This window comes from Ornithodoros turicata, chromosome 1, assembly GCF_037126465.1.
Source record: "Ornithodoros turicata isolate Travis chromosome 1, ASM3712646v1, whole genome shotgun sequence".
NCBI classification, from domain to species: domain Eukaryota; kingdom Metazoa; phylum Arthropoda; class Arachnida; order Ixodida; family Argasidae; genus Ornithodoros; species Ornithodoros turicata.
In genome coordinates, this window is record NC_088201.1 from 227,714,297 (window position 1) to 227,739,672 (window position 25,376).

Here is a 25,376-nt window from a genome sequence, read left to right on the forward strand (position 1 = left end):
TGGCTGCACGCAGAGAAACAGATACTCATGGAACGATGCGGCAGCACCAGAGGACACGTGTTTCGCCGATATATATATATATACAGACAGACAGATAGAGACAGACAGAGAGAGATAGACAGACAGACCTTGCGCCGTCTGTCAATTTGAAAGTGACGTGTGACGTTGGCGATGACGATATGTGTGCCCTTCGTGCCGCCGACGCTGCTACACTGCTGCTGGCAGCATTGCGCGCTGCAGCCCTGTTCTGTTTGTTTTTGGCACGTATTTTTCTGTCCGTTTATGTAATCTCTGTGTATATTAGAAATCCGTCATCCTGTTCCCAGCGTAAGTAGCCTTTGTAGTGAAGGAGCTCGCAGTATAGGCTGGGCCCCAGTGTCGTTGCGTTTCTGTCGCTAGTACACGCCGCACAAGTGTACTTTGTCATATTAAATATCCTGAACAGTAAACGCTCCCGTCTGTTCGTGTGTTTTTGTCTTTAGAGCACACGGTATGCTAAACAATGATGTCCACTGTTTGTACGACATGCCGAGGTGTGTACGTAAAGCAGCAGATATGAAAGATATTGAAGCATGAACTTGGCGTCTAGTGAAATACAGTGAATAGCAACGCTGTGCTACCATATGCATATATACATGTACAGCAATCAACCATTTATTAAAATTAACTGTTCCCAGCAAGCGTAGCACAGTGTGAGATACTGGAAGCCAATGTGAAAGTATAGAGGACTACCGTAAAATCTACAGCCATTTGACCGTAATCAGGATTACGGACACACTACCGTCTTATTTACGGTGATAACCGTCATAATTAAGGTATATTTCATTGGTGCCGTATTAATTAGACTGCTTGGACCGTATTTCCAATTACGGTAGCATACCTGTTCCTTTTACGGTAAAAAAATGATTCTGACCATAAATTTTACAGCAATTTTTTTACAGTGCAGCTGGCGCTGTGAAAGCATACATCTGTTGAAAGCGGCCGGTAGCTGTCACGAAGAAGAAGCAGAAGGAAGCAGCGCGAGGTCATGCAACCGGACGTGCAGAAGTTCCAACAGTCCAGTCGTCGTTCAGTCATGCATGGACCTCACCGGACATGGTTCCTTGGGCTCACATAATCCCGCTTCACGTTGCAGCTTCTGGAAGGCGAGTGTTACGTTAAGAGCTTTGTGTGTATGCTCCAATATTTGTCAGATACGCGCATCTCATGCGCGATTTAAAGCACAGTATATACCGTTAGCATTTTCGCGAATGTTGGTAACTCCCAAGCAGAAGCCGAGGCGCACTTTATGCGTTAATTTTCCTTTCTTCGAACTATGAGTAAACTTGAGCACCTGATTAGGGCAGGGGTATCGTTGACATCGAATCTCCGAATGGGAAGGCCTAACACTGTAAAGTTTTATGCCTGTAACACTGGCACCAACACTGTTAATGTAATATGTATAACAGTGGATGCTATATCAGATTCATTCTATGGTATACGATATTGCCGAATGTCTTCAGGTATTCAGTTGTTGCGACTATAATTTCAATACATTTTCAATTACAATAGTTTTAATTTTTCGTAGGCTACATCAACCGCTGGGGTCTACAGCTGAACAGCAGCGCCGGACACTGTCGACCCCTCGTAGATGAACAGGTGGAGCTGTATACCCTATCATTGAGAAAATAAAGTAGCTCTTCTGTTCGGTCTGGACATTCCTGATTGGCCCGTAACGCGTGCGTCTTGCGAAGGTCAGGCACGCGAGTCACCTCGCGCAGTGTTATTCTTTCACCGCTGTGGTTTTGAGATCACGTTATCAGTGCTGTTTTCAGGGAATATCCCAAGATGGAATGTTTTAGCGTAACGGAATTCAAATGAAGCGATTGTGTCGTGGCTACTAATTTTGCTATTCTTAGTAGAAAGCCTAACTCTGACCACGGCGGAGGCAACCACTCACGAAGTTTTCGTTGATACAACGACGGCGATTACTACGACCATGGTGCCAACTAAGACTACCCACACCACGGCGACTACGACCACAGCGCCAATTGAGACTACTACGACTACCACCACGACTAGCACTACTACGACCACCACTACAACATCAACGACGACTACTACTACGACCACGACGACTACGACCACGACTACAACCACCACGACCACCACTACCACGACCACCACTACCACGACCACCACCACTACGACGACAACGACTACCACCACGACTACTACTACCACCACCTTGAAACCACGTGAGTGGTTTATATTGTGAATCCTTGATACTGACGATTATCGCTGCAGAAGTGTTGTTTGTACGTTGCGAATTTTGTTCACTGCGTCACTGCTAATCCATAATGTTCTTTCATCCCCAGCTTTGCCTCATAAGTTTCTTGCTTGCGTCAGTTCAGTCGTTCAGGCAATATTTCACCCACTGGATGATGTGTGTTACTTCATGTTCTTCACCGTCCAAGACATCAATCAACTCAAAAACAAGAATATCGGTCTTGCGAGAAGCAAAGTTGGTATCGACATACCGAGCTCGTAAGTGAAGTAGTTCTATCCCTGAAAACGAGCATGCGTCAAAATTAACAGTTAGTGTGCTGAGAAGCGCGTGTCCTGGTGCATTGGTGGACGTGTTGGTGGACTCTGTTTCAGAAAAGCCAACGCTAATCAGGGCAAACTTGAAAATTCCATCTCAGCGTACTGGCCAAAGATCAGAGACTTCGCTGTCCTGGACATGGAACTCCGTCCAAGTGTTTCCACTTATGTCGGTCATGTCGAAGCATTTCTAACAGTAAGCCACGAGTTCCGTCCTACCCGTTTTTTTTCGAAAAATTGTGTAGTAAAATAGGGAGAGCTGACGCCGGCCCTGCACAAGGGGGATAAGGCTGCCGTGGTAGTTATCTTCATCAGAGTGTCACCTCGGAGTCAAGGACTGATTAAGATATTTGGCGGGGGGGGGGGGGGATCCGCACGTCCCGACACCACTCTCTTTTTGTCGTTACATAGTTTCGATTAACCTTGACTGTGTGGCAGCATGCTATCCACGACAGGACCCACTCCCCCGCCCTCAGAAAAATCCTCGATCCTGCTTGTAGTGCCTGTCTTTTCCCGGCGTGCCCTTATTGTGTCCATGACCGTGAAAACTGTTGATTCGTGGCAGTGGCAGTTGATTCGCACAGGAAAGTTAACATCGAAACGTAACACATCACATGGAACATGTAATAAACAGTCCGGTGAACTGTTGTCAGCATGTGGGCCCTTTAATGTCCTATTGGGAATATTAGGGGGTCTTTAATAGTTTGAACCGCACCGGCTATCAACAAACATAACAAAAATACAGTTAACGTTTCGGGTCCCATTCGAGTCCCATCATCAGAATGACGCTGTCCTGGTCGTCACCGGGTATTTACGTAGAAGAGGAGCGTAGCATTCTGGGAGGGGGCCTGGTTGTCGATTGATAGCTTCTTTTGTTTTCTTTGTGCCATGACTCCAGCTGTCTCCTCACCCTCCATTTGTTCTCTTTCGCCAGAATGCATGGGTTGTCCAGGTCTAACACGTGCCCTGTTTTGCGCGCGTGTTCACACAGCTCTGTGGGGTTTGTTGCTGATTTCTCGATATCTTTCTTGTGTTCCTTCATTCTTGTTCGTGTCTTCCTTCCTGTTTCTCCGATGTACACGGCAGGGCAATCTTGACAAGATACCTTGTATACAACGCATCGATCTTCTTCCGGTGGCGTTCTGTCCTTGGGGTGGCTTAGTACGTTCCTCAGCGTTGTCGTGGGCTTAAATGCAGTTTTAATGTTCACCTGGGAGAGCACCCGTCTAATTGGTTCTGACACACCCTTCACGTAGGGGATGGTAATGTACATGGGTCTTTCTTGAGTACTTTCCGCCTGTTCCTGGAGTGTATTCATCATTCGGCGGTATGTAACTGCTCAGGGTACGCCCTTCTTCGTAGATCCGCTTTGGCCTTTGTTATTTCTTCATTCTTCTTCCCACGACAACGCTGAGGAACGTACTAAGCCACCCCAAGGACAGAACGCCACCGGAAGAACGAGGCGTTGTATACAAGGTATCTTGTCAAGATTGCCCTGCCGTGTACATCGGAGAAACAGGAAGGAAGACACGAACAAGAACGAAGGAACACAAGAAAGATATCGAGAAATCAGCAACAAACCCCACAGAGCTGTGTGAACACGCGCGCAAAACAGGGCACGTGTTAGACCTGGATAACCCATGCATTCTGGCGAAAGAGAACAAATGGGGGGTGGCTGGAGTCATGGCACATAAAGAAAACAAAAGAAGCTATCAATCGACAACCAGGCCCCCTCCCAGAATGCTACGCTCCTCTTCTACGTAAATACCCGGTGACGACCAGGACAGCGTCATTCTGATGATGGGACTCGAATGGGACCCGAAACGTTAACTGTATTTTTGTTTGTAACTGTTTTGTTTGTTGATAGCCGATGCGGTTCAAACTATTAAAAATGTCTACTCCCGGCAATTTGACTATATTCAGATATTAGGGGGTGTCAAAAGGTGCGTTCTAGTATCCACCGCGTGATAGTCCACAATCCCTTACTTCATTGCTTTGTCGCGGATCTCTGAAGCTGATGCATTGGTGATTCAACTGGAACAGGATGCAATTTTCTGCGCAGCGTGCCAAAGAAGCCAACATTACAGAAACCTAACCATTCGAACACCACTCGCTCATTTCAAACGCCAACTCAGTTGAGTGTCCTGCGCGTGCATTGTCGAAATTGCCACGAATACCAACAATGACAACGTTGTAGTGACTAGGTGTTGACTGAATTCTTTCAGGAAACGGACAGACTTCTAAACATCCATATGAAAGCAGAACCAACGCCAAGGAGGAACTTTGGCTACGTGCTTCTAGGTGTGGCCATACTCCATGGAAGCCAACAACCAAGCACCCTCATGGCTAACTTCAATCAGCTAGTACAGTGAGTAGATCATATGTGCCCAACGTGAGGGCCCGGGATGCTGCTTATCCGGATATTAGCGGCAGGCTTTGAAAGGGTCGAACGGTTACGCTGATTACACTTGCACACACTTTTAATATTTTAATTTGATGGTTCAACACAACCGCGTTAAGGTCATACGCACCAACACTCACATAAACATGCTTTTTCTACCTGGTCGTTGTCCCGAAAGAGCCACGGGTAAACTCAGTTGCCCGTATTAACCAAGTGACCTAAACCGCTGTTTAATGACTTTGAGCTTAAATCGATCACGTACTCTCTCCTGCTCTGAAGCCGGTTGGCCACAACGCATGCACACTATACACATGTCGCGGCTGCTTGGCACTCTACTGTTGAGTTTATATGCCTCTCAGCAGCCTCTGTCGAGGCTCTAATTTGTCCATACAAATCTGTTGACACAAAGCACTGCTCGCAATATTTCCTTGTATACCTCTGCGGGATATTTCTACCTGTACTTTTATCGAATAACCAAGTCTGATATTCTAAGGGCATGCTTGCTTTTTTCATCAAAATTTCTCCTAGTCGACATATTCAGCAGCACCTTGCATTGAAGCCGGTAAGCATAACCAGATTTCACCAGCACAAAATCGCGCCAAGAAACATGCTCATAGCGATTTCAAAAACATATAGTGTTTTCATAAGGACACAGAACGTAATTGTGCTTTCCTGGGGAGCTTGCATCTTTCTGGGCAAGCAAGCCAAGCTTTCAGGGGATTTAGAGCTTCCTCCATAGTGTGCCTTTTCCAGAGTCAGACCTGAAATGTTGTACGCTGTTAATACACTGGGACGTCCAACATCAAACTATTCTACATATTTAAGGCCGGCATGCTTTATCTCTGGCCGTGTTGATCATGTTTTTAAACTACCGAATATTTTCTCAACTCTCCTCTACAGTGTGGTATACATGAATGGAATAGCTTACCTTCTCATATTGCTACTGTTACCAATCGTGATGAATTTGTTACATTGTGTGAAGTAGTTTTTGTTTAGTGCTCGAATATAGGTTATGGGCGCATGTTTTACCCCCTGATGTAATTCCTCTTCTGAGGCTGTTCAGGTAAATAAATGAAAATGCAAATAAATGAAATAACGCCAGGTACCCTCTAAATATTACTATTTTGAAACGTCACTCTTAACATCTGAAAGGCGAGTGACGTGCTCTATATTTATGCCTTCACATCCTGGGCAACAGGTAACATAATCCGGTGTATAGCTGTAAAGCACATGGAGGTATAACTGCTCCATGTGACCACCCCTTTCTCCCTCTCTCTTGTGACCTCCGTTTACAAGACAGATGCATTTTTCACAGGACACACTTAACAGGAACGAGGAACTTGATCGTTCACAAGTACCGGCGATCACTATAGTGTGCAACAAATCGTTAAATGTATCAATCAGAACCAGCAACGGCAGCACAGCAAACACTATTGTTAATGATGTATGACAGAGGCACTAGGTGCTGTATTTAAGGAACCACGCATAATCAGCGCCGTTTTTGTTCGTGGAACAGCTGTTTGTGCACGACCTCCTGTCAGCTTTCGATGGCAAAGCGACTAGTGTGTAGCTGCCAATGTTGTCATCACTAACTCGGGCGATATCGGTTCTAAATTTGCAGAGCGGATTTTAAAATTCCTCTTTTATTGGCGTGAACTTTATTACCTCACTTATTTCGCTCACGGGCCCATCACAACGTTCTTTTTCCTTAATTTGTGCAACTGACTTGAGATCGACTTGAAAACTAGGCAACAGTATCTAATCAAAAACTATTATGGGTTGTTTCTCGAAATGCTCATTCACAGCTGCTCCCCGCTAGACCGGCTTTAAACTTCCTCCACCCCTAGTTTAAAGCAGTCCTATGCAAATACATGGGAGTTAGACCATCGCTAGAGCGCCGAGTTTACGTCGTGTGAACGGCGAACAAGATCAGACATTGAGGGCAAATATTGGTTGGAGTGCAACGACATCCGCCTTACGAACGCTTCTAGTAGCTTTACAAGTCTAAACTTACCTGTAATTCGCCAAAAAATTTCCGGCGAAGCGTAGATTAGGCCCATGCGCTGTGCACACAAACTCTATGGAGGCCGCGAAGGGCCTCACGGCAGTCGGCTTAATACAGCAGATAGTGGTTCGTGATTTGCGGACGAAGTTCTCACGCGATAAATTTAAACCAGGCTTGACCAGACGTCACCAAACCAGTGGCTAAGTCGGACTGCTGAATATGGGCAAGTGAATTCATTCTTCCCGGAGAATAAACCGTATCATCAGACGCCGAACAATGATGGATAGCGTGGCAAAACCAATCTGAAATGCCATCTCCACCACCACACACTAACTGTCGCGACTTCGCCCCAATTTTGAGCTACCAATCATTTTTACTGTGTATCGTATTGTGTGCGTCCACGTTCATATTGTGTGCGTGTGGACAAACATTACTGTTCGGTCGCTGCTATTGAATGGAATAGGCTCCCTAGTGCGCCGAAATGAATGTCCCGTAAGTCTTGTCAGTGTCTACTAGCTACAGAATATGCGGTATGGGCTTCTATCTGCTTCTCATGATAGGAGTTTCTCTTTACAGAGGAATTAAGCCAGACGCAATGGTGTACCGAACAACTTTCAATCGTAATATAACGGACCCAAACGTATGCCGGACTACAGGACCGTCACCCTGGCAGGGACCTGGCATGCCGTCTATGCAGTCGTCATTCGTAAGCAACGTTTTTGTCTAATGTTCGGAAACGGAAAAATCCGGCGCACCGGCACTATTGTACGATGGAAATAATGTCACTCGCAAAATGACTGCGGTTTCACCAACCCTGCTTAACTTCGAACTAAGGTCAAGGGTAGCTAAACCTTGAAATTAGCACTTCAATTCTTTTTAGCAACGTTAGTGAGTAATGTGCTGAATATTTTAGTGACAATAACTACTCTGGGTGAGGTAGAGTTCAGGGTTACAAACAAGTTCAGGGACTGCTGATCTCGGTTCAAACGTTAATCTGTGTCGGTGAATCCGTGCTATAGTACATACAGTCGCAGACCTAGACCAGAACGCTGGCAGGCTGGCCGACCTCGTACGGGAGAACATTTCTTTCTTCCGAGCAATTGCGTCGTCTACTAGATAGATAAATGCACGTGCGAAAGTTGCACGGCAAATTGCAACGATTCCCCAGTCAATTGACGGAGACGCCCCTTGACTGTTTTTGCCCCGAAACAACTGTTTCTATGACTGGAAGATACAGCCGTGCACAGCTGGACAGAACAGCTGTGACGAGCAGGTTAGTACGCGTCGTGGGCCGACTTCAGAGGTAACTATGCCCACATGCATATGGAAGTTCTGCAGGAAAACCCGAGAGAGCACAAGAATTCATTCCCATGACCTCAACCAAACGAGCGTATGTTTGTATCCAATAAGCCATGCCATTTGGTCTTTCGGCAAAGATCGAGGCGCGTTTTGAGCTCGACAGATGGCGACGATAAGAAACCTTGCTACGCACGCGCGCTGGATTTTGCCCCATCTTTCCCAACTGTGTTTCTGCGGATCAGCATAGGGCAAAAGGGCAAAAGTCGCCCGCGAGTTTTCCTGAACGAGGTGTTCATACGCCCTTAGCTAAGCAGGATGTGTGCTCACCCCATGCGTACTAGTGCAGATGTTCGAGCTACCTCCCCTTTGGAGTCATTACTGTTGTCATGTTGTGATGTATTGTATTTTATTTTATGCGATATTCGAAACATCCATACGTCATGTTGTGCATTTAATTGCTACGTTTTCATAAGTCATTTTGAACCTGTTGCGTAACTGCCGTTCCTACGAAATGCCCAGCACCTGTTACAGTAATAAGCCACTCGACTCAAGGCGAGGCCGAATTCCCCGAAGAGCTGTGAGAATAAGAACAACCGCAAGGCCATTGATGCATGAGCTTCAATAGGGCAAGTCACTTTTACTGAATGCCTACGGAGGAGGCAGATTAGGGACTGGTCTCCCAAAAACAGGAAACGAGCGACCCGCTTGCCAACGAAAGAAAGGCGCAGCCGCTGCACGGCCACCTTTGTATTTGTTAATCCTGCTCACCTTTCCCGGGAACGATAACACGTAGACTCTCAGTACGTAGAATTCTGTGTTTGGATTTGATTTGCGGAAGCTCTGTAACCCCTGATTGGATGGCTCATTACACGTCAGTTCCTGACGCTGTAATTGAACGAAAACTTGAGAAAGGGAGTTTGTCCTGATGTCACATCGTGGGCTGCACGTGACGCCAGTCCGGCGAGAAGCTGAAGTTTTCTTCGTGTTATTTATTCTGGATTTCAATCTGAAGTCTCTACGAGAAGGTCTCTACGAGACGCCATGTAGACACTGTAAATAAACTGCTGTCTTCATCGATCATCGGCTGACTCTTCGTTGACCGCGTCCACCACCGAATCATCATCGGATCACCACCACCGATCCACATCTTTCACTACTGTTCTTGCAGGTTGAGTCGCTGTCATTCAGGCAAGTGACTGGGTTCAAACCACTGCCTTTGAAGACAACGGAATTGCTCTCCTTTAGCGCTGCGGCCCTTATAGCCACTCATAAAGACAGCATTTTTTTCAGACCATCCATTGCTCCATGCCAGAGTGTCACCCAGGTCAATCCAAAAGAATTGGTAAGTCGACAGTGGTGACTGTTATGATTCGGACACTGAACGTTATAGGGGTAAGGAAAAAGAACCGAGAGACAAAGTGCAAGAACGATACACATAATTCTCACTTCGGTTGTCGTTCTTGTTCCGTGTCACCCGGTCTTTTGCCCCTTGAATCGTTATGCCAGTCAGTCTACGCCCTACCTCGCCTTCTAAAGGAAACAAGACAATTTCCTCAATAGCCAATAGGATATTGTCACCAGTCAGGCTTTTCGTATCCTCCTCGAAAATGAGGAATACTAGATGCAGCATTGTTCTATGGGGAAACGAGAAGCACCCAACGTCTGCCGGAAAAAAGCAGCGTGGGAACAGACAGCGAATGAAACACCCAGTTTGGTTCTCTGCCGCTGGCACAGCGGTATGTTGGATCAAGGCGTGGATCAAGGGAGGGGGAAAGTACTGATCCACATATCTGTAGTTTTTTTTTTTGCGGTTGACCTTAGTGAAGTAGTATGCTGCCCAAGGGAGGTCCACCCCTCACCCCCCCCCCCACACACACACAAAAAAAAAGATGGAAGAAAAATAAGATAAAGAAACATTCTGCCTGTGATCCGATCCAGTTGCTTTAGAAGTATTTGCGCGTTTGTGCTCGTTATTATTAAAAACAGCAATAAGATGTGGGAGCAGGAGTCAATACCGTCACCTGTTCAAGCCATTAATTCACGACCACCCACTTGGTCAGATTACGGTTACATACGTACAGTACTATTTAAGTATTCATGATAATAAACAGTGGCAACATAAACACGAACAACCGACCACATTTTTCGCTGGTCATTTCGTGGCAACGCGGCCTGAGCTGGGAAATTTCTAGGTGTGCGACCACGCTGGACCACCCGAATCGCGCCCACCCGAATCGCGTCCATCCGAATCCAGCCGTTCAGCTTCAGTCTAATGTCAGCTAATGTCCGTCTTCGGGTATCGTCGTCTGCTAACCGACGTGAACCTCTGCGTGTGGGCCAAGGCGGGCTCTCGCAACGCTCGCGGTGCGAATGTGACTACACCATATATAGTTACCGTAACGCACTGCCCGGTTGTATCGAGGCTGGGTGAAAAAAGTGTTAGCTGGTGAAGATGTCAGATTGTTTTGCTTTGACCAAGGAAAACGCCTGCTCGGTTTCTGGCAATAAGAGAAAGAAAATGGCAAGGAAATGACTATGCGAGCTCCCCATTACTATATTACGGCGCAAACTGGAAGCAGGCGAGACAATCGTCTGGGCTGCTCTCCCGTTAGCGTGCCCTACTTCACGTCCTGAGGTCCTAAGCTGCAGAGGGAGCCGAACATTACCGTACCGTTCCCATAAAATAATTGTAGTGATTTTTTATGTAAGGGTTGCCTGCACGTAGTACGGCGACATGTTGCAAGTGCCACAGTGTAGGATAGCGGGTGATTTCGACCAACTGGGGTTCCTTTGACGTTCGTCGTAAAACACCGACACACGGTGCTGGATTCAATGTTTACCGCTCCTACACTGCTACAGTTCTCGGTCGAGCTTCAACCGGCCATATTGAGCTCAGCAAGTCCACACGTTACCGATTGAGCTACCGAGGAGGGCTATCTTTCTTGCCCACACGTTACCTGGATGGGATGGTCTTTTTATGTGTGACGTGAAAGGCGTTTTCATTGGTCACATCCCTGTTGCAGGAATCAGAGGCTATGTTCTATAGATACGGCAGGGAAATTTAGTTCGAAAGTTGGTAGGTTGGTTCGTAAGCGATTTCGATACTGTATACTGAATGATAATGTGTGCCATTTGATCTATTTGCTTTTACGATGAGTCCTTATTTTCAGGTGTGCCAAAATGGACTATACCATAAGGTAGTAACAGACAATGTGGGGAAGCTTGGAACCGACACCACCCGAGTCGACCAAGGGGGCCGTACGATTGAGAGCACTTTCACAATAACGTACGACTCGGATTGCACTATGTCGAAAAAGGTATGTATATAATTGTGAGGGCCCTCTGAGTAGCCTGACATATTAGAACAATGCGAACATATTCTTTGCACTTTTTCCGAGGTACAATATAGCATGTGCTGAAGGGTACTCCTTAGCATTTGTAAACTCCTAAGGCAATGTCTTAATTTACTTTCAAAAATTATCTTTTCAATTATAAATAAACTACAAATTAAATTTAAAAATATTAAAATAAAAAATAAATTGTAAATTTAGAAAATTTGAATTAAAATTTTTTTATTGGTCCCTTCGGTCATCTGATAGCGGAGCTGTTTTTAGAAAAGGAAATCCTTCGATAGATCGTCCGCAACACAAATCGTGAAGGAACGCATTTTTTTCTTCATTTTCTTCATTGCGCATCTTAGAGACGCGTCTTCCCTTCACCCCCAGTGTGATAGAGGGAAAGACCACACAATCGCCTCTTGCGTCCTGGAAGAACATTAACAGAAAACAGAAAATGCAACCCAACATAAGGGCAGTTCCGATGTTACAGGGTACATTTGTTTTTGTTCTGTAGGTTAGAGCTCATCTTCGAAGCGCGAGACAGCACTGCGCTTATTCACCCTCCCACAGTGGGGGTGATGGAAAGACGCGTCTCCGAAGATGCGCAATGAACAAAATAAAGTGACAATCGCGATTTTTTTTTTTTTTTTTTGCGGACGATTTATTGAACGGGTTTTTCTTTTCTTTTTTTCTGTTCTGGTATCAGGGACCGAAGGGCTCTCATTCGGACAACTTCGTAGCTTTGCTTTCGAGTTTGCTAATGCCCTCCTAAGGAGTGCCCTTCATCGTATACTATATTACAATTGATTTGATCTCGGAAAAAGTGATATACATATATTTTTTTTTTAATGTTAGCTGCTGCACCCCGTATTCAGTGTGTATCACAAGCCTCTGTGGCGCAAATTCCAAACGATAGTTTCTAATGGTGTATTCTACAGAAGCGCCGTGTCAAATGGCGTATTTCACAAAACGCATCATCTTAGGGGTGTGCTCCACAGCGGTGTTTGTCAGGTTTCTGCCTGAAAAAGGGTATTCATTTGCAGACACTCTATGAAGGGCACTCTATGAATGTGCTCTTCGTGTGACAGCCACGCTGCCCTTGCGTGGCGGTATATCTCGGGCAATTATCCGGGATAGGCATGACTACTTAATGAAATAAATGAGTGTCGCTGCCACTACAGTGACACGCTGAGATTTAAGTGGAAAAGTTAAACATTATGGTATATGCTCTATACGTCATGTAATTAGCTTCTAGCTTGTAATTAGCATGTAATGAGCATGTAATAGCATTAGCATGTAACTAGCTGCGGCATTTTCGAAAACATAGCGATACATGCTATTAAGTTCAGAGTGTTTGAAATTGTCGTGTATCTGGTACCTAAAAAGGTGTGTGACACCAACAGCATACACCAACAACTTTATTTTGCGTCTGTTATAATGCGTCTGTATTCGTAATGTTACGTTCCAAACATCATGCAAAAGGGATCAAACAGCGAAAGCAACCGAAAACGAAGTGAAACTGCGCGAGACTTCGCGGCTCGTGATGCCGCTACAGGCCATCCACCGGCCTAGTTGCTTTCCCACACACGATATGGATAGGCCAGCGATCCTCGTCGGCGAAATCCCGCTGGGCACGCTGTGCCATGCATAATACCCCCTGAAGTTTCAAATTAAAAGAAAACACTGGTCCAAGATCTCTACTTGAAAGAAATTTACATTAATACAAATGCGATTTCGTCTGTTTCGGCGTTTGTCTGTTTTCTTAGTGCGGGCCGCTATCATCGCTGCAATCTTGGCAACCCGGAAGCGGCAGTGCGAGAAGGCGAGGGCGAAACGGAGCCACTGCGCCTGCGCCAACCCTCCTCGTATCTTGGAGTGTGTAATCATCCCGTGGAGTGTGTAAAGTGTCTGCGTTGTTGATCTCTGTCGCCGAGACTCGCTGTATCCATACCTGGGGGATATCACAATCGCTGCCTAATGATGATTGCGCGCGATGTGGATCCTGCATCAGTACGTTTTGTGTATTAGTCGACGAGGTGCAAGGTTCTGCCTTTCACAGGAAGACACGTGTGTCGAAGCAGAAGAGCATCTCGCAGCCCCACAAAAATCGTTCCGCGCGCAGCGAGCGTCAGCTATTCATGGAAACAATGTAGCGTCACCGGGTGTCATTTCCGTGACCACGCGCTCCCATGGTGGTGGTGGTGGTGATAGGGCTTGCCGTTGTCGGCCTCACGTATGTGGGCAACGTCACGACTCACGCCCTGGGGGAATGTGCGTCCTGGGCCGACACGCGCTCCCATAGATTAAATAGGCCGGTATATAGCACACCAATCCGTCTAGATCACCACAGTTGCCCGCGAGCCGCGTAGCGTCGTCGTCTTCGCGGCGACTTTTAAATTTCTCGCTCGCGCTATCGATAAACTTGGTTTCATCACTGACCTGTGCCTCGACGACGTCTCCTGTACGATCCCACAGTTTGGTGACACAACCTTCGAATGGCTGCACTGTAATCGTCGTACTTTGGTAGCGTTTTTCTGAATTGTGTCCGCAAGACTAAATTATTTTCTCACTGCCTCGATGGAGAAGTTACCCGTCAAAGAGAGCTGGTTACAAGTTTCCGTGTGCGAAATGAAACTAAGTTAATGACGAAGTTCAGCATAAAATGAATTCGCAGTTACTGAGTTACTTCCAAGTTATTTCCAAGTTACCCCGGACACAAAATAACATTGCGCAGGTGCAGACGTTGTGTTGCCTGCGGAGGAGTGCAACATGTTTATGTCCAACACACGTTTATTTCGTTTATGTCCAACAATAGACCTCTCCCTGTTAATGACGTCGTAGTCTTCCACAGCGCCAAAATTCGGTAGAATACAACCACGCTCGAAGCTAAAGGTGAACTAGATCGCGCCCGAAAGCCACGATTTTGAGGAAACTACGACATGGTCCCTTGAAGGGATGCGACGCTTGGGCCTACTTTTCTTTCAGTGGGACACAGCGAACAAGTGTCCGTTCGTGGAACCTAACCCGCCTTCCGATTTGTTTCGATTTCATTCTGTCCACCAATGTCATGATGGCGTTTTTCTTAGAGGTCTACCCGAACGCTTTGCGTCTTACCCCAGGTGGGCGCACAATGGTTCAGCTTCATTTCAATGACAGCGGTACTTACTTCCTGAATAAAATGTAATTGATTGAATATCACGTCTTATGGCAAAAAAAAAAAAAAGGAACCGGAGAGACAGCAAGAAAATATGTGGACGTGAGTGAAAAACAAGTTAAAGCTCAGCTCCGCCGATTTTCGACTGCGACAGAATGGAGCCATGCTTGGGCTGTGCGTTCGTTTCCGCACAGGGAGCATGCATGTGAAAAATTTTCACCCATTTGTTTGTAGTTTTTAAGAAAACAATTTTATAAATTTCCCTGGCACGGCGGTCCTGTGGTCGGCAAACCCTGACCAATCCCGGCTTCGTCCTGGCTTAGCCGCGCCCGTGGCTTGGCTAACGCCAAATCGTCGATGCGATGGCGGAGATCTATGGGCGAAGGTGAATGTTTTGGGTGTGTTCCGTGATAATTGCTGTCGTTAATAGCCTCAAAGATAGTTTTGCCGGTCTTCTTTAACAAGCCTTACAGGATGGCCTCGTTGTGCAACGACGGCCGTCGTGAGCGGACATTCTGTGCCCGCACTGTGCTTCATGCTAACAATAAGACCTAACACCTAACGTGTGACGTACTCGTACGCATTCTCAATAGCTTTGGCAGAGCACTATGCGCGGACTTGCTGCGCGTGCAGAAAGCACCACCAAAGCTATTGAGAACGAGAACGTGCTCGAAGACGAAGTATTTCTTATAAGAAACATGATAAAACGGTGCGGTGGTCCCCGATAGCTCGTGAGAGCTATTTCAGCACGATACAGCGGCCATGACGGAGTGTAAACACAAACTGGTTGCCAGGCAGAGCTGGCTAGGTGTGGCTATCCAATCCGCGCAGTTCCAAGTATGACGTCACAAGTGGAACCGCCGCCCGGTAGTTTTTCTCAAATTTCTCACGAAAGAGTATGGAAATTTGGAAAGCAATGTGCGTTTATGAATGAAGTTGGGACCACGGTTCTGAATATCACAACGTCTTCATACTTTCGGAACAGCAGCGGAGCTGCACTTTAAGGTAACAAGAACTTAACTTAGTTACCTGAAAAAGGAACGAGTTCCTCTGAAAGTTACCACGGCGCAAAAGTACGAGGGAAGTTACAAGTTACAAAAAAAATGAACATAGTTACAGTAACGAATTACTTGTAACTTGTTACTTGTAACTTGTTACTTCAAACTCTGCTATAACGCGAAGACTGTTATTGCTTCAGATAACGGGCATACCTCCCTTCTATTCGGAATATTCGTCCTTCCAGAATTACAAGCACTAAAGTGGGAGGTGGGTGCCTGACAAGACAAGACAAGGCAAGACAAGGGAAAAGAAGGGTTCTTGAAGGGACAAGTTGTGTGTGTGTGTGTGTGTCCCTTGTCCCTCGTCTCGGGGTTTGTGGACGGGAATTGTTCCGACTCGAGTGTGTCTGTCTTTCAAGACCTATGGCTTCACGGGCGGCTACGTCATCTTTGACGTCCACTTCCATTACCTGTGTTCAGCACCGCCAGCATTCGTAGATTCCAAGGGTGACTTTGGCGTTGTGAAGTGGGCGAAGGTTAATATGCAAAAGAACTACGCCATGTTAGATTGCGAGAAGCTCTGCTGATAATTCATGGGCAAATAATGTGATTATCATTTGGATGCGGAGTATTGTTTAGATGGCCGTGAAGCAATCTGATGTGATATCATGCAATATATAATGTTCCATCCATGACTCCTGCCAGCAGTATTCCTGCCGTGTTAGACAGCGTAGGGGCTGTGTTACGCTGCCTCGCGTGATGGCTGAGCCAAAGTCATAAGTATGGACTGTAATATAAAGCTATGAGAAGTGTCGCCTTTGCATTTGCGTTATGAGTACGGCCAGGCGGATATCCTCTCGTAGACAGTACGTATATTGCAATACCGTAGGGCAAAGGCCGTTCTATCCTAAAAATCGTGAACCCGAACTTTGCTATGGAAATGAATGAGCCAGGGAATGAATGGACCATGGTAGGTTTCACTTTATATCCTGGTGGGGTTAAAACATCCAAAATTAATTCGGATAGAGAATCCCGCATTGGATGTGATTCGCTTCAGTACTCAAAAGAAGGTGAAAATTCGCATATATGCGATGCTGCGCCCAAATCATGGTGTCACATAAAATGCCCATGCCCATGCCCATGCCCAAGCCCAAAGCGGAGTGGCGCAGTAACGACATTTTATAGTTTTCGGTATCGACCAAGCGGTCGACACTTCCGCGAACAGAGGTTTCTCCTTTCTGCCCTTTCAGAGGAAGAGATTTTCTCCTGGCCGATACAGTGAACTTCACTCTATACAGGATGTTTCACGAAAATCCCCCGGCTGGATAATTCGTGAACAGGTGGCGTTATCGCTCTCCCCGAGGCACCTTCTCGCCCCCTACTATGACGACTGCATCACAGTTGTCATGGTCACACTCATCCTCACTCGAGTCGCTCGGAAGCGGCACGGAAACTACGGAGGACATCCCTGCCTCCACCCCATCCACTGTGTTAGGAGCGACAACAGCTGCAGGTTCCAATGCCACAGAACCCGCGACCTCCGACACTACATCCGCAGAAGGCGCACTCTCTGCTGGTGCAGACCCAGCGCCACCGGTCTCCGAGGCATTTGGAATGCCCACCACACGTAAATTTCCTTATGGCATCGGCTATGAACTGAGTAGTGAGCGGATAATTTGCATACGCCCATTAATTAAATTTACGGAACCGCTATTTTACGTATCGGGAAATATTGCAACAAAAAAGCCCCGTCGACACTTGTTGATTTTTCGATTAATTCATTGGTTTCGGTTTACATATTTCTTGCGTGGAGCAGCGTACCAATGCGCTCTTTGGATCAGCTATCCGGCTGTCAATTTCATATTCATCCGCCTGTTTGACACACGGGGGTGACGAAAGATAAGGAACAGCCGCAAGCCAGCAGGAGATGCTGTGGTGTTCCTTCTCCTTCTCTATACTCTTGAAAATGAACTTCACCACATAGCACAATCCTAGCCAACCATCATCCCGGATGACAACGTTCTCTCCCATGATATGATGAATATGGGGGGAGGGGGGCGAGTATTTTTTCTTCCCTTTCTTGTTTCTGTACAAATGATGCCGTACATAAGGAAAACAAATGTTTTGTTTATTGCCTGTCCTTTTGGACAAATCGTTGTCATTCAGGACGATAGTTGGCTAGAGTCATGCTATCTGGTGCAGTTTCCAACTAGTTCACAGTGCTCGCGGGGCATTCGTCATAGTCAATGATAAGAGCACGTTATCTCTCACACACAAGGACAGACCCGTCAGTGCTGTTCAGCAGTCTCTTTAACGAGGAATACCAAAGCCTCTTGCGGCCTTTCCTTATCTTCCGTCACCACCATGTGTCAACCAGGCGAATAAACACGAAATTGACAGTCTGATAGCTGATTCAAAGAGCGTACTGGTGCGTTGCTCCGCGCAATAAATATGTAAACCGAAACCGATTAATTGCTTCAAAATATTTTTCACTGAAGGTCCCGATGCGTAAAACAAGGTGTGGCGGCCCGTGGACGACGATGAAGACGTGCCTCTGCTGGCGCGCGGCACTGCGCTTGCCAGCCTGTTCTACCGGCACCGTCCTAGCGTGAGGCCACGTCCATCTGTGAGGCCACGTCCACACGTCCACGGGTGTGCCGGAGGTAGTGCTGCTCGATGGTGTCGTCACAAATTTGGGATGGTGAAGGGCCGAATTGCTTCGGACGTGATGTTCTTCGTCCGGGTCACCAAATGTAGAGGACGGTGGTCTTCCTCTACATGAGTTCCACCGGCGCTGCCATGGAGATAGGCCACCGTCATCGCCTCTCCGTGGCATACCATCATCGCCGGTCGGGACTGATGTAGAGGAAGACCACCGTCCTCTACAAAGGGTTCCGTAAGCGTGCGAAGTGAAATTTAAAAGTTATGATGTTTATTTCATTAATGAGCATATGTAAATCAGCCGCTCACTACTCAGTTCATAGCCGATGTCCCACGGGTCTTTACCGAATTATTCAGCCAAGGGATTTTCGTGAAACACCCTGTAGACATGTAGACTGGGGGCACGTAGGCTGTCTGTGTGGTGAAATGAGGCCGGTCTACAGTGTGTGTTCCATCTCAACTTAGACAAGGTGGTCCGGACACCATCAGAGGTTTTTATTGAAAAATAAACTATATATGTTGTAGCCTGACTCAGTTCGAGCATAGAAGTATTTTTTCTCTAGTTGCCGTAGGTCCCGAGAAAAGAATAATCCGGAAGAATATGGCAGGTCTGACGGTAGAGCGATTTTGGCATTCAATATATTTTCAAAGGACGAATTATCGGCTTTTACTTTTTTCCGCGCACTGCCAACAAATGTTGGCTTCTAGGACGTGGGTTCAGTTACTGCGGGAATTCTGTTAAATTCTGTTATTAAAATATTCATATGCCATCAGGGCCAGGAAGGCATCATACATAAGCAACACACTAATATCTTGAGTCGATTACATGAGTGGCAAGTTCATCGTACGATTTGGAATAACTTCACTATTACACAAATAAGTAATACAGCAATGTGTAACAAATGTAATACAAAACAAAAAAAATATAAAAAAACAAGTCAAGGAGTATCAAGGTACTTGAAAGATGTAATAGACTCGAGAGCATCATTGTTAATAATCTACATCGGATGGGGCGACGAGTTACGTGAACGAGTGAACCTTCAATGTCTACATATGTCAGTTCCACTGACCACGTCGAGCACCATGCTTGTAATGAGTTGCGGTCGGGCTGAAGGAAACGAACGTCAGAAGGACTGGTTATAGCTTGATCAATTATAGAATCATCAGCGCAGTGTCGAATAGACAGGCAATGCCGTCAGGTAAGTCGTTAATATACAGGGTGTTTCACCTAAGGTGATAAAAAATTCTGACTGCCTATGTATTCGCCGGAGGATTGTCGGACTTACGGCAATTACGTAGCCTTCGAAAATTTTACGGAAATATGAAGTCCTTCACGGTAACCACTCACCCAACCGAAACTATGCACAGCATCTCAACAGAAATAGTCTAACAAATTTCTTTGCGCCGCGTTCACCTTGATGCTGGAGACAACCGACTTATCGAAAAGAAAACAAAACCATCTCATCACAAAGAAGCCAAGACAATAGAAGGCGGGGTCACTTTCTCGTCTAGAGGCAGATTTCGCACGCGCTTCTCTGCGAAAATCAAGCAGACGGGGCTAAAGCGTCATTTCCACTACTGTGCATAGTTTTTGTTGGGTCTGCGGTGATTTCTGGAGACATCGTATTTCTGTAAAAAAGTGAGGTTCACTTGGCAATTTTCGAAGTTCATTTGAAAAAAGTTACGACAATTAAAAAATGCCCAAAGCCTTCCTCAATGATGGCGAAAGTTTCCAGAAGGTAAATGCCGAAAGTCCTCAAAATCCTACGGCAAGTACGTCGGCGAAACACCCTGTATATAAGACAAGGCAAAAACTGAACGATGACTCAACCTCGTAGCACGCCAGAAGATACGAAAGTTAGCGCGGCAACTAACTCGGAGAAAGATTAAATCCAGGAAAAAGTATTAGGGTCAAAGTTAAGGAAAGATAACTTGTGTATAAGGCGACTGCGCAAAACCTTATCGAAAGCCTTGCAAAAATCCAGAAATATGTGCCCTTGTCAAGTAACTGGCGAATGTCATAAAAGATACCAGCTGTGTCTCGTGTGAATATTACATATGAAAACCATGCTGGAAAGATGAACAGAATGAGTTCGTCTATAAATGGTGGATAAGATGTGACTAAATTATATGCTCGAGCATTTTGCACAGAATACTGGTAAGTGATATCGGCCTGTAGTTTATAGTAAGATTTTTACTCCTTAATTTGTGAAACGGGATGATCTTTTAAATTTTGCATGCATCAGTTAACTCGCCCGCCTCCAAGGATTGCTCAAATATGTTGGTTAGTATCAGTGATGAATACTTTTCAGTGCTTGTCAAGACGTTGTCTACGCAGGCACGGGATGATACTTTTAGTGTGTCTATCACCTTGACTACGCCAAGCTGTTCTGGAACGATGGAGTCCATGGTCGTAAAATTTACCGCTGCTGGTGTAATGATCACACTGTTACCTACAAATGAGAATACACTTGCAAAGAAGTCATTAAGCACGTCGGCAGCTGAAAAGTACTGCAAAGCCTTGCTGAGTCTTATTGGTTGACGATCCTTTTTGTTCACAGCGTTACAAAATTATTTTGTGTTGAGGCAACGTTACAGAGTAAAATACCGGTTTGGCTGCCTTAACAGGATTCCTGTGTATGCTAGCAGTTCCTTCGAAGTCTGCCAGTGTCATGTGCCCTGTGAAGAGCAAGCTTTCCGGAATAGTATAGACGTTTATGTTACTAAGTGGTGGATTTGAAGATCAACAACGCCATCTTGAAGAAAGCTGTCCGGAACGGCTGCTGACCATCGCTTGGCCGGTGGTTACAGACACAGGTGACTACGTAGTTGCAAAGCATCACAACCATGTGGCGACACCGTATCGTTTGGCCACCAGTTTTGTACATCCCGGGACGTTAGGTCCGACATCATTATGGCATGTCGGGACAGGTTACGACAGCTCAGAACAGAACAAGGAGAAAAAACACGTATAATCGGGACAGAGGAATGCAAAAAGCGGTGAAAGCAACAGTAAAATATGCTAACAAAGGACACCATCAATAGCTAACAACAAAAGGGCTAAGCACACAACAAATCATTCGCCACAGCAACAGTCAGGAGAACAGAACGAGACACATGTTCCATCAGACAGCCAGGCAGAGAATTAAATCATAATGCTTCTTTCTCCTCTATAGAGTCACGAATCTGTCCCCTAGTGGGTACTTCTTGAACTAATTACATTTATTAATTACATAGTTAAATTATTAAGAATCATGCCATGCTCTTGATCTCGAGGCTGAGGCGGGTTTCGCTGAAGACAGAAAATGGCGAACAGGAACAATAACAGCCAGCGCCCGGCTGGTTGTCAGCATCACCGATACTCGTAAACGAATAAACGAAGCGGGGATAGAGTTACCACATCCGTTCCACCCGAGAGACAGGCAGAGGATCGAGTCGTAATCATTTTTTCTCCTCTGAGCCCCACATCTGAATCCCTTACGGTTATTTTCTTAACTATTTTAATCGTGAAATTATTAAGAATCGTTCTAGCCCTACTCCCGTCCAGATCAAGGGTGTGACCGCACTAGCGTCATCGGCATTAAACATTTTATCATTCGCTGTTTAATTAGTTTTAGAGCAACACGAGTTTTCGCATCACTCCGCGCTAATGAGAAACGCCGCAAGATCGGTTGGAAGATCTGGAAAATCATGAGGACGGCCCACGAGATGAGGTCATCAGTGGTGAGAAACATGCGAGACACTGTCGCTGCCAGTTCCAAATTGAACCAAATGCGGAAGGACACGGAGTATCTCTAACATTTCATTGTGGTTTATTTGTGAATAGATTAATAAAACTACACACAAATACTACCCGTGCGGGATTGTCGCTCTGAGCTTCGGATAAGTTGCCAGAACAGAACCGTTGCTCACGACGTTATATGCTAGTCGTCATCTACGATGCCTTGGGCAGGATAAATGTGCAGCAAGCCGATCCCGGTACTACATCAGCACAGTGCCTTTATCAGCAGTGCCTTCAGTGCTGCTAACTGCTCAAGTCGAGGAGTTTTGGGGAGGTTCAGATAGAAAGGACGCAAGATAAGTTTTGTGCTTTTGATAAAGGCGAAGCCAGTAGGTAGGCTGAGGGTGTGACGGCGAACCATGCGGAAGAGGGCGTTGTTGGTTCAGGATATAAAGTAGCAGGTTTGACAATAATAAATCCTTGTTCGTCAGTTTGTGCTTGTGCGTCGTGTCGTCTTTTGACTTTGGCATGGGGGTTTTATTGCTTTTAAAATATGCTACACCGAACAGCCCAATTTTTGACCATTTTCTGTGACACTATTTTAGTAATTATTTATTGGTATTTTTATGGTGGACATGAACAGCATTTGGCTAGGTAATGGTGCACCCCAAGGTAATAGTGGCACATCGAGATCATATGAGATTCTCAGGTACAGAAATACAGAGTCTGAAACAGTGGTAAGTGAGCAATCACAACGTATAAAAGTCAAGAGAAAATCACACTGGAGTTGCAGTTGCCATTGCAATTACTGTGGCGCATCACTATTTGGAAGCGCCCAGTGGCGTTAAATTTGGAAAACACTATCAGCAGAACGCGATCAGATAATTCTTAACTATTTCCCTATTAATCCCCAAGTCGACTCCTTCTAGCATGTCCCTTTGTAGTTAGGGTCGCTTTTGCCGTAGAGACAACTAAAGTCATTAACCCTTTCCAGGAGCAATTCCATGTCGTGATCTGCCACGGCGCATAACGTTCAGATGACAGCGAAAGCGGCGTCTTCAGACGTGGGTAATGTAGAGAAAAACAAACGCAGCGCCCAGAAACAGAAACAGGCGCATTTGCTCTTCCGCTACGGAGGTCGTATCGGCCTCGCGGCGGCGAATGCTGCATCGGCTCCGGGGCTCGGGCACCGAGTGGGAGCTCTGAAGCACTCAAAACCAATTCAAACACACTCGAACAAACAAAACGCTAGCTCAGAAAATAAAGAAATGGCACACCGGAAAAAGAACAAAAACAAACCGGCGGGTCCTGAATGAAAGAAAAGAAAAGAAGAAAACTTACCAAACGAAAAAGCGTGCTGCGTCCTCCTCGCCGCGGAACGGACGAACTGTGCCCCCAAACGTTGGGCGCCAGCTGTGGAAACCCGTGTTTCCACAACCTCGGGGCGTCAGTCCGTCCGCTCCGTCGCCGAGGAAGACACAGCAAGTGAAAAGGTTCAAATAACAAACCAGGATTTGTTCCATACCTTTCGCACAGAACACCGGCACGCTACAAAACAAACCAGGTGTGCCTCGCCACCCTAACTACCCAGCGAACGGAACGGCCCCAGGTTGGACGCCAGTTGTGGACAACTACCCCCAACCGGGCAGTAGTTCCCATTCTTAGGGCCGTAATCCGTCCGGTCGGCAGAACCAAGAAGCGAGGCAACCAACAGAGTTTAACAACACAACATACCGTTTATTCCACAGCAGCACGACCCGCAACCGCCGTAACAACCACAACCACCCGAAGACCTCTCCGCGCGGGAAAACGCTTGCTTAAATACGAACGACCACGCCCCCCCCCCCCTACAACAGTTCCGCAGCCACAACAGTAGATAACGCCAGCAAATAATGATAACAACCAACAATGATAACAAAGTTCAGCCCGGCGAAGCGTGAAAACAGATAAAGTCTTACGAATAATCATTTCGAGCTCTCTCTCACGTAATCGCTAATACGGCCAGGTTATATTTGCCTGACCTGAACAAACCGTTTGTAGTGCAAACAGATGCTAACAATTATGGTGTTGATTATGGTCCGCAACTGGCGCCCAACGTTTGGCGTCACAGTTCGTCCGTTCGACAGCGGGGAAGACGCAGCACGCGTTGTTCATTGTTCGTTTGGTACGTTTTATTTTATTTTATTTTATTTCATTCAGGACCCGCCTGAATGACTGGTATTGGAATCTCAGATGAAGTCCTGATAGAACGCATCCTGCAGGTTGCCTTGATCGGAGACTCCGCTCGCTGGCTTCGGCTGCAGTCGAGGTTTACGTCCGTTCAGGACTTTCAAAAGCGGTTTAAGAGCGAATTTCTTCCCCCGGATTACGAATATCGTATCCTGGAGGAGCTGCATAAGCGTACTCAGCACCCAGATGAGACCTTAGCAGAATTCGTTCGGGCCTTGCAAGATCTGTATAGCAGAGCTGAACCTACCGCTACAGAGGAGCAGCGTGTAACACGGGCTATCCGTCAGTGTCATCCTCGCTACCGGCCCTATCTTCAAGCCCATCGCTTTAATAGCCTTGAAGCACTGGCGCAAGTGGCTCGCACAATAGAAGGCGACCTCTTAGCAGAACTCGAGTATCGGCCCCCGCCGCCGCCTGAATTGGCGTTAGAACAGCGCTGTGCGTGGTCACCGGGAGCAGCCTCGGTCGAACGCCTACCTGCAGTGGGAGAGGATGAGCACCCCCGCAATCCTTATGCGGAGCCATCCCGCCGAGCAATTGATCCCTTCCTTTATGAACAGAGGGCGATCCCCGCAGGAACGAGCCTTGGCAGACCTGTCCTCTCCCACAGGTCAACCCGGCTATTTAGGTCAACCAGGTCAATCATGGTCAACCCGGCTATTTAGCTGGCGAAACCCAAAGGAGGCCGCAGGAGCAGCGGCATGTTCCGCGGCAGCAACGCAGAATGCACACCGGCTGTTGGACGTGCGGCAGCCCAGACCACTTTCGTCGGGACTGTCTGCAGCAAAGACCAAACCCCCGTAATGTACGAACGGGAAACGGTCGCAGCCGACGCCGGTAAACAATCGCTCAGCGACGTCGGCTATCTGCCGAAAGAGCGAACGAACGGTGACAATCCGTGACCCTGATAATTCAGAAGCTGGCTTTGCAAGCAGCCAGATAAAAGGAGACGCTTTAGCTCATTTTGCTCTTTCCGTCCGAGATAAC

The 25,376-nt window shown here is 46.6% G+C and overlaps 1 protein-coding gene across 1 annotated transcript; it reads left to right on the plus strand.

Moving 5' to 3' along the window:
• The first annotated feature begins 1,978 nt into the window (after positions 1-1,978).
• Positions 1,979-16,365, plus strand: LOC135395677 (uncharacterized). The gene is made up of 8 exons (XM_064626775.1): positions 1,979-2,237; positions 2,358-2,526; positions 2,641-2,779; positions 4,809-4,951; positions 7,566-7,695; positions 9,457-9,630; positions 11,459-11,605; positions 16,198-16,365. Exons 1-8 carry the CDS (start codon positions 1,979-1,981, stop codon positions 16,363-16,365), a joined length of 1,329 nt encoding a protein of 442 aa, XP_064482845.1.
• Positions 16,366-25,376: the final 9,011 nt, after the last annotated feature.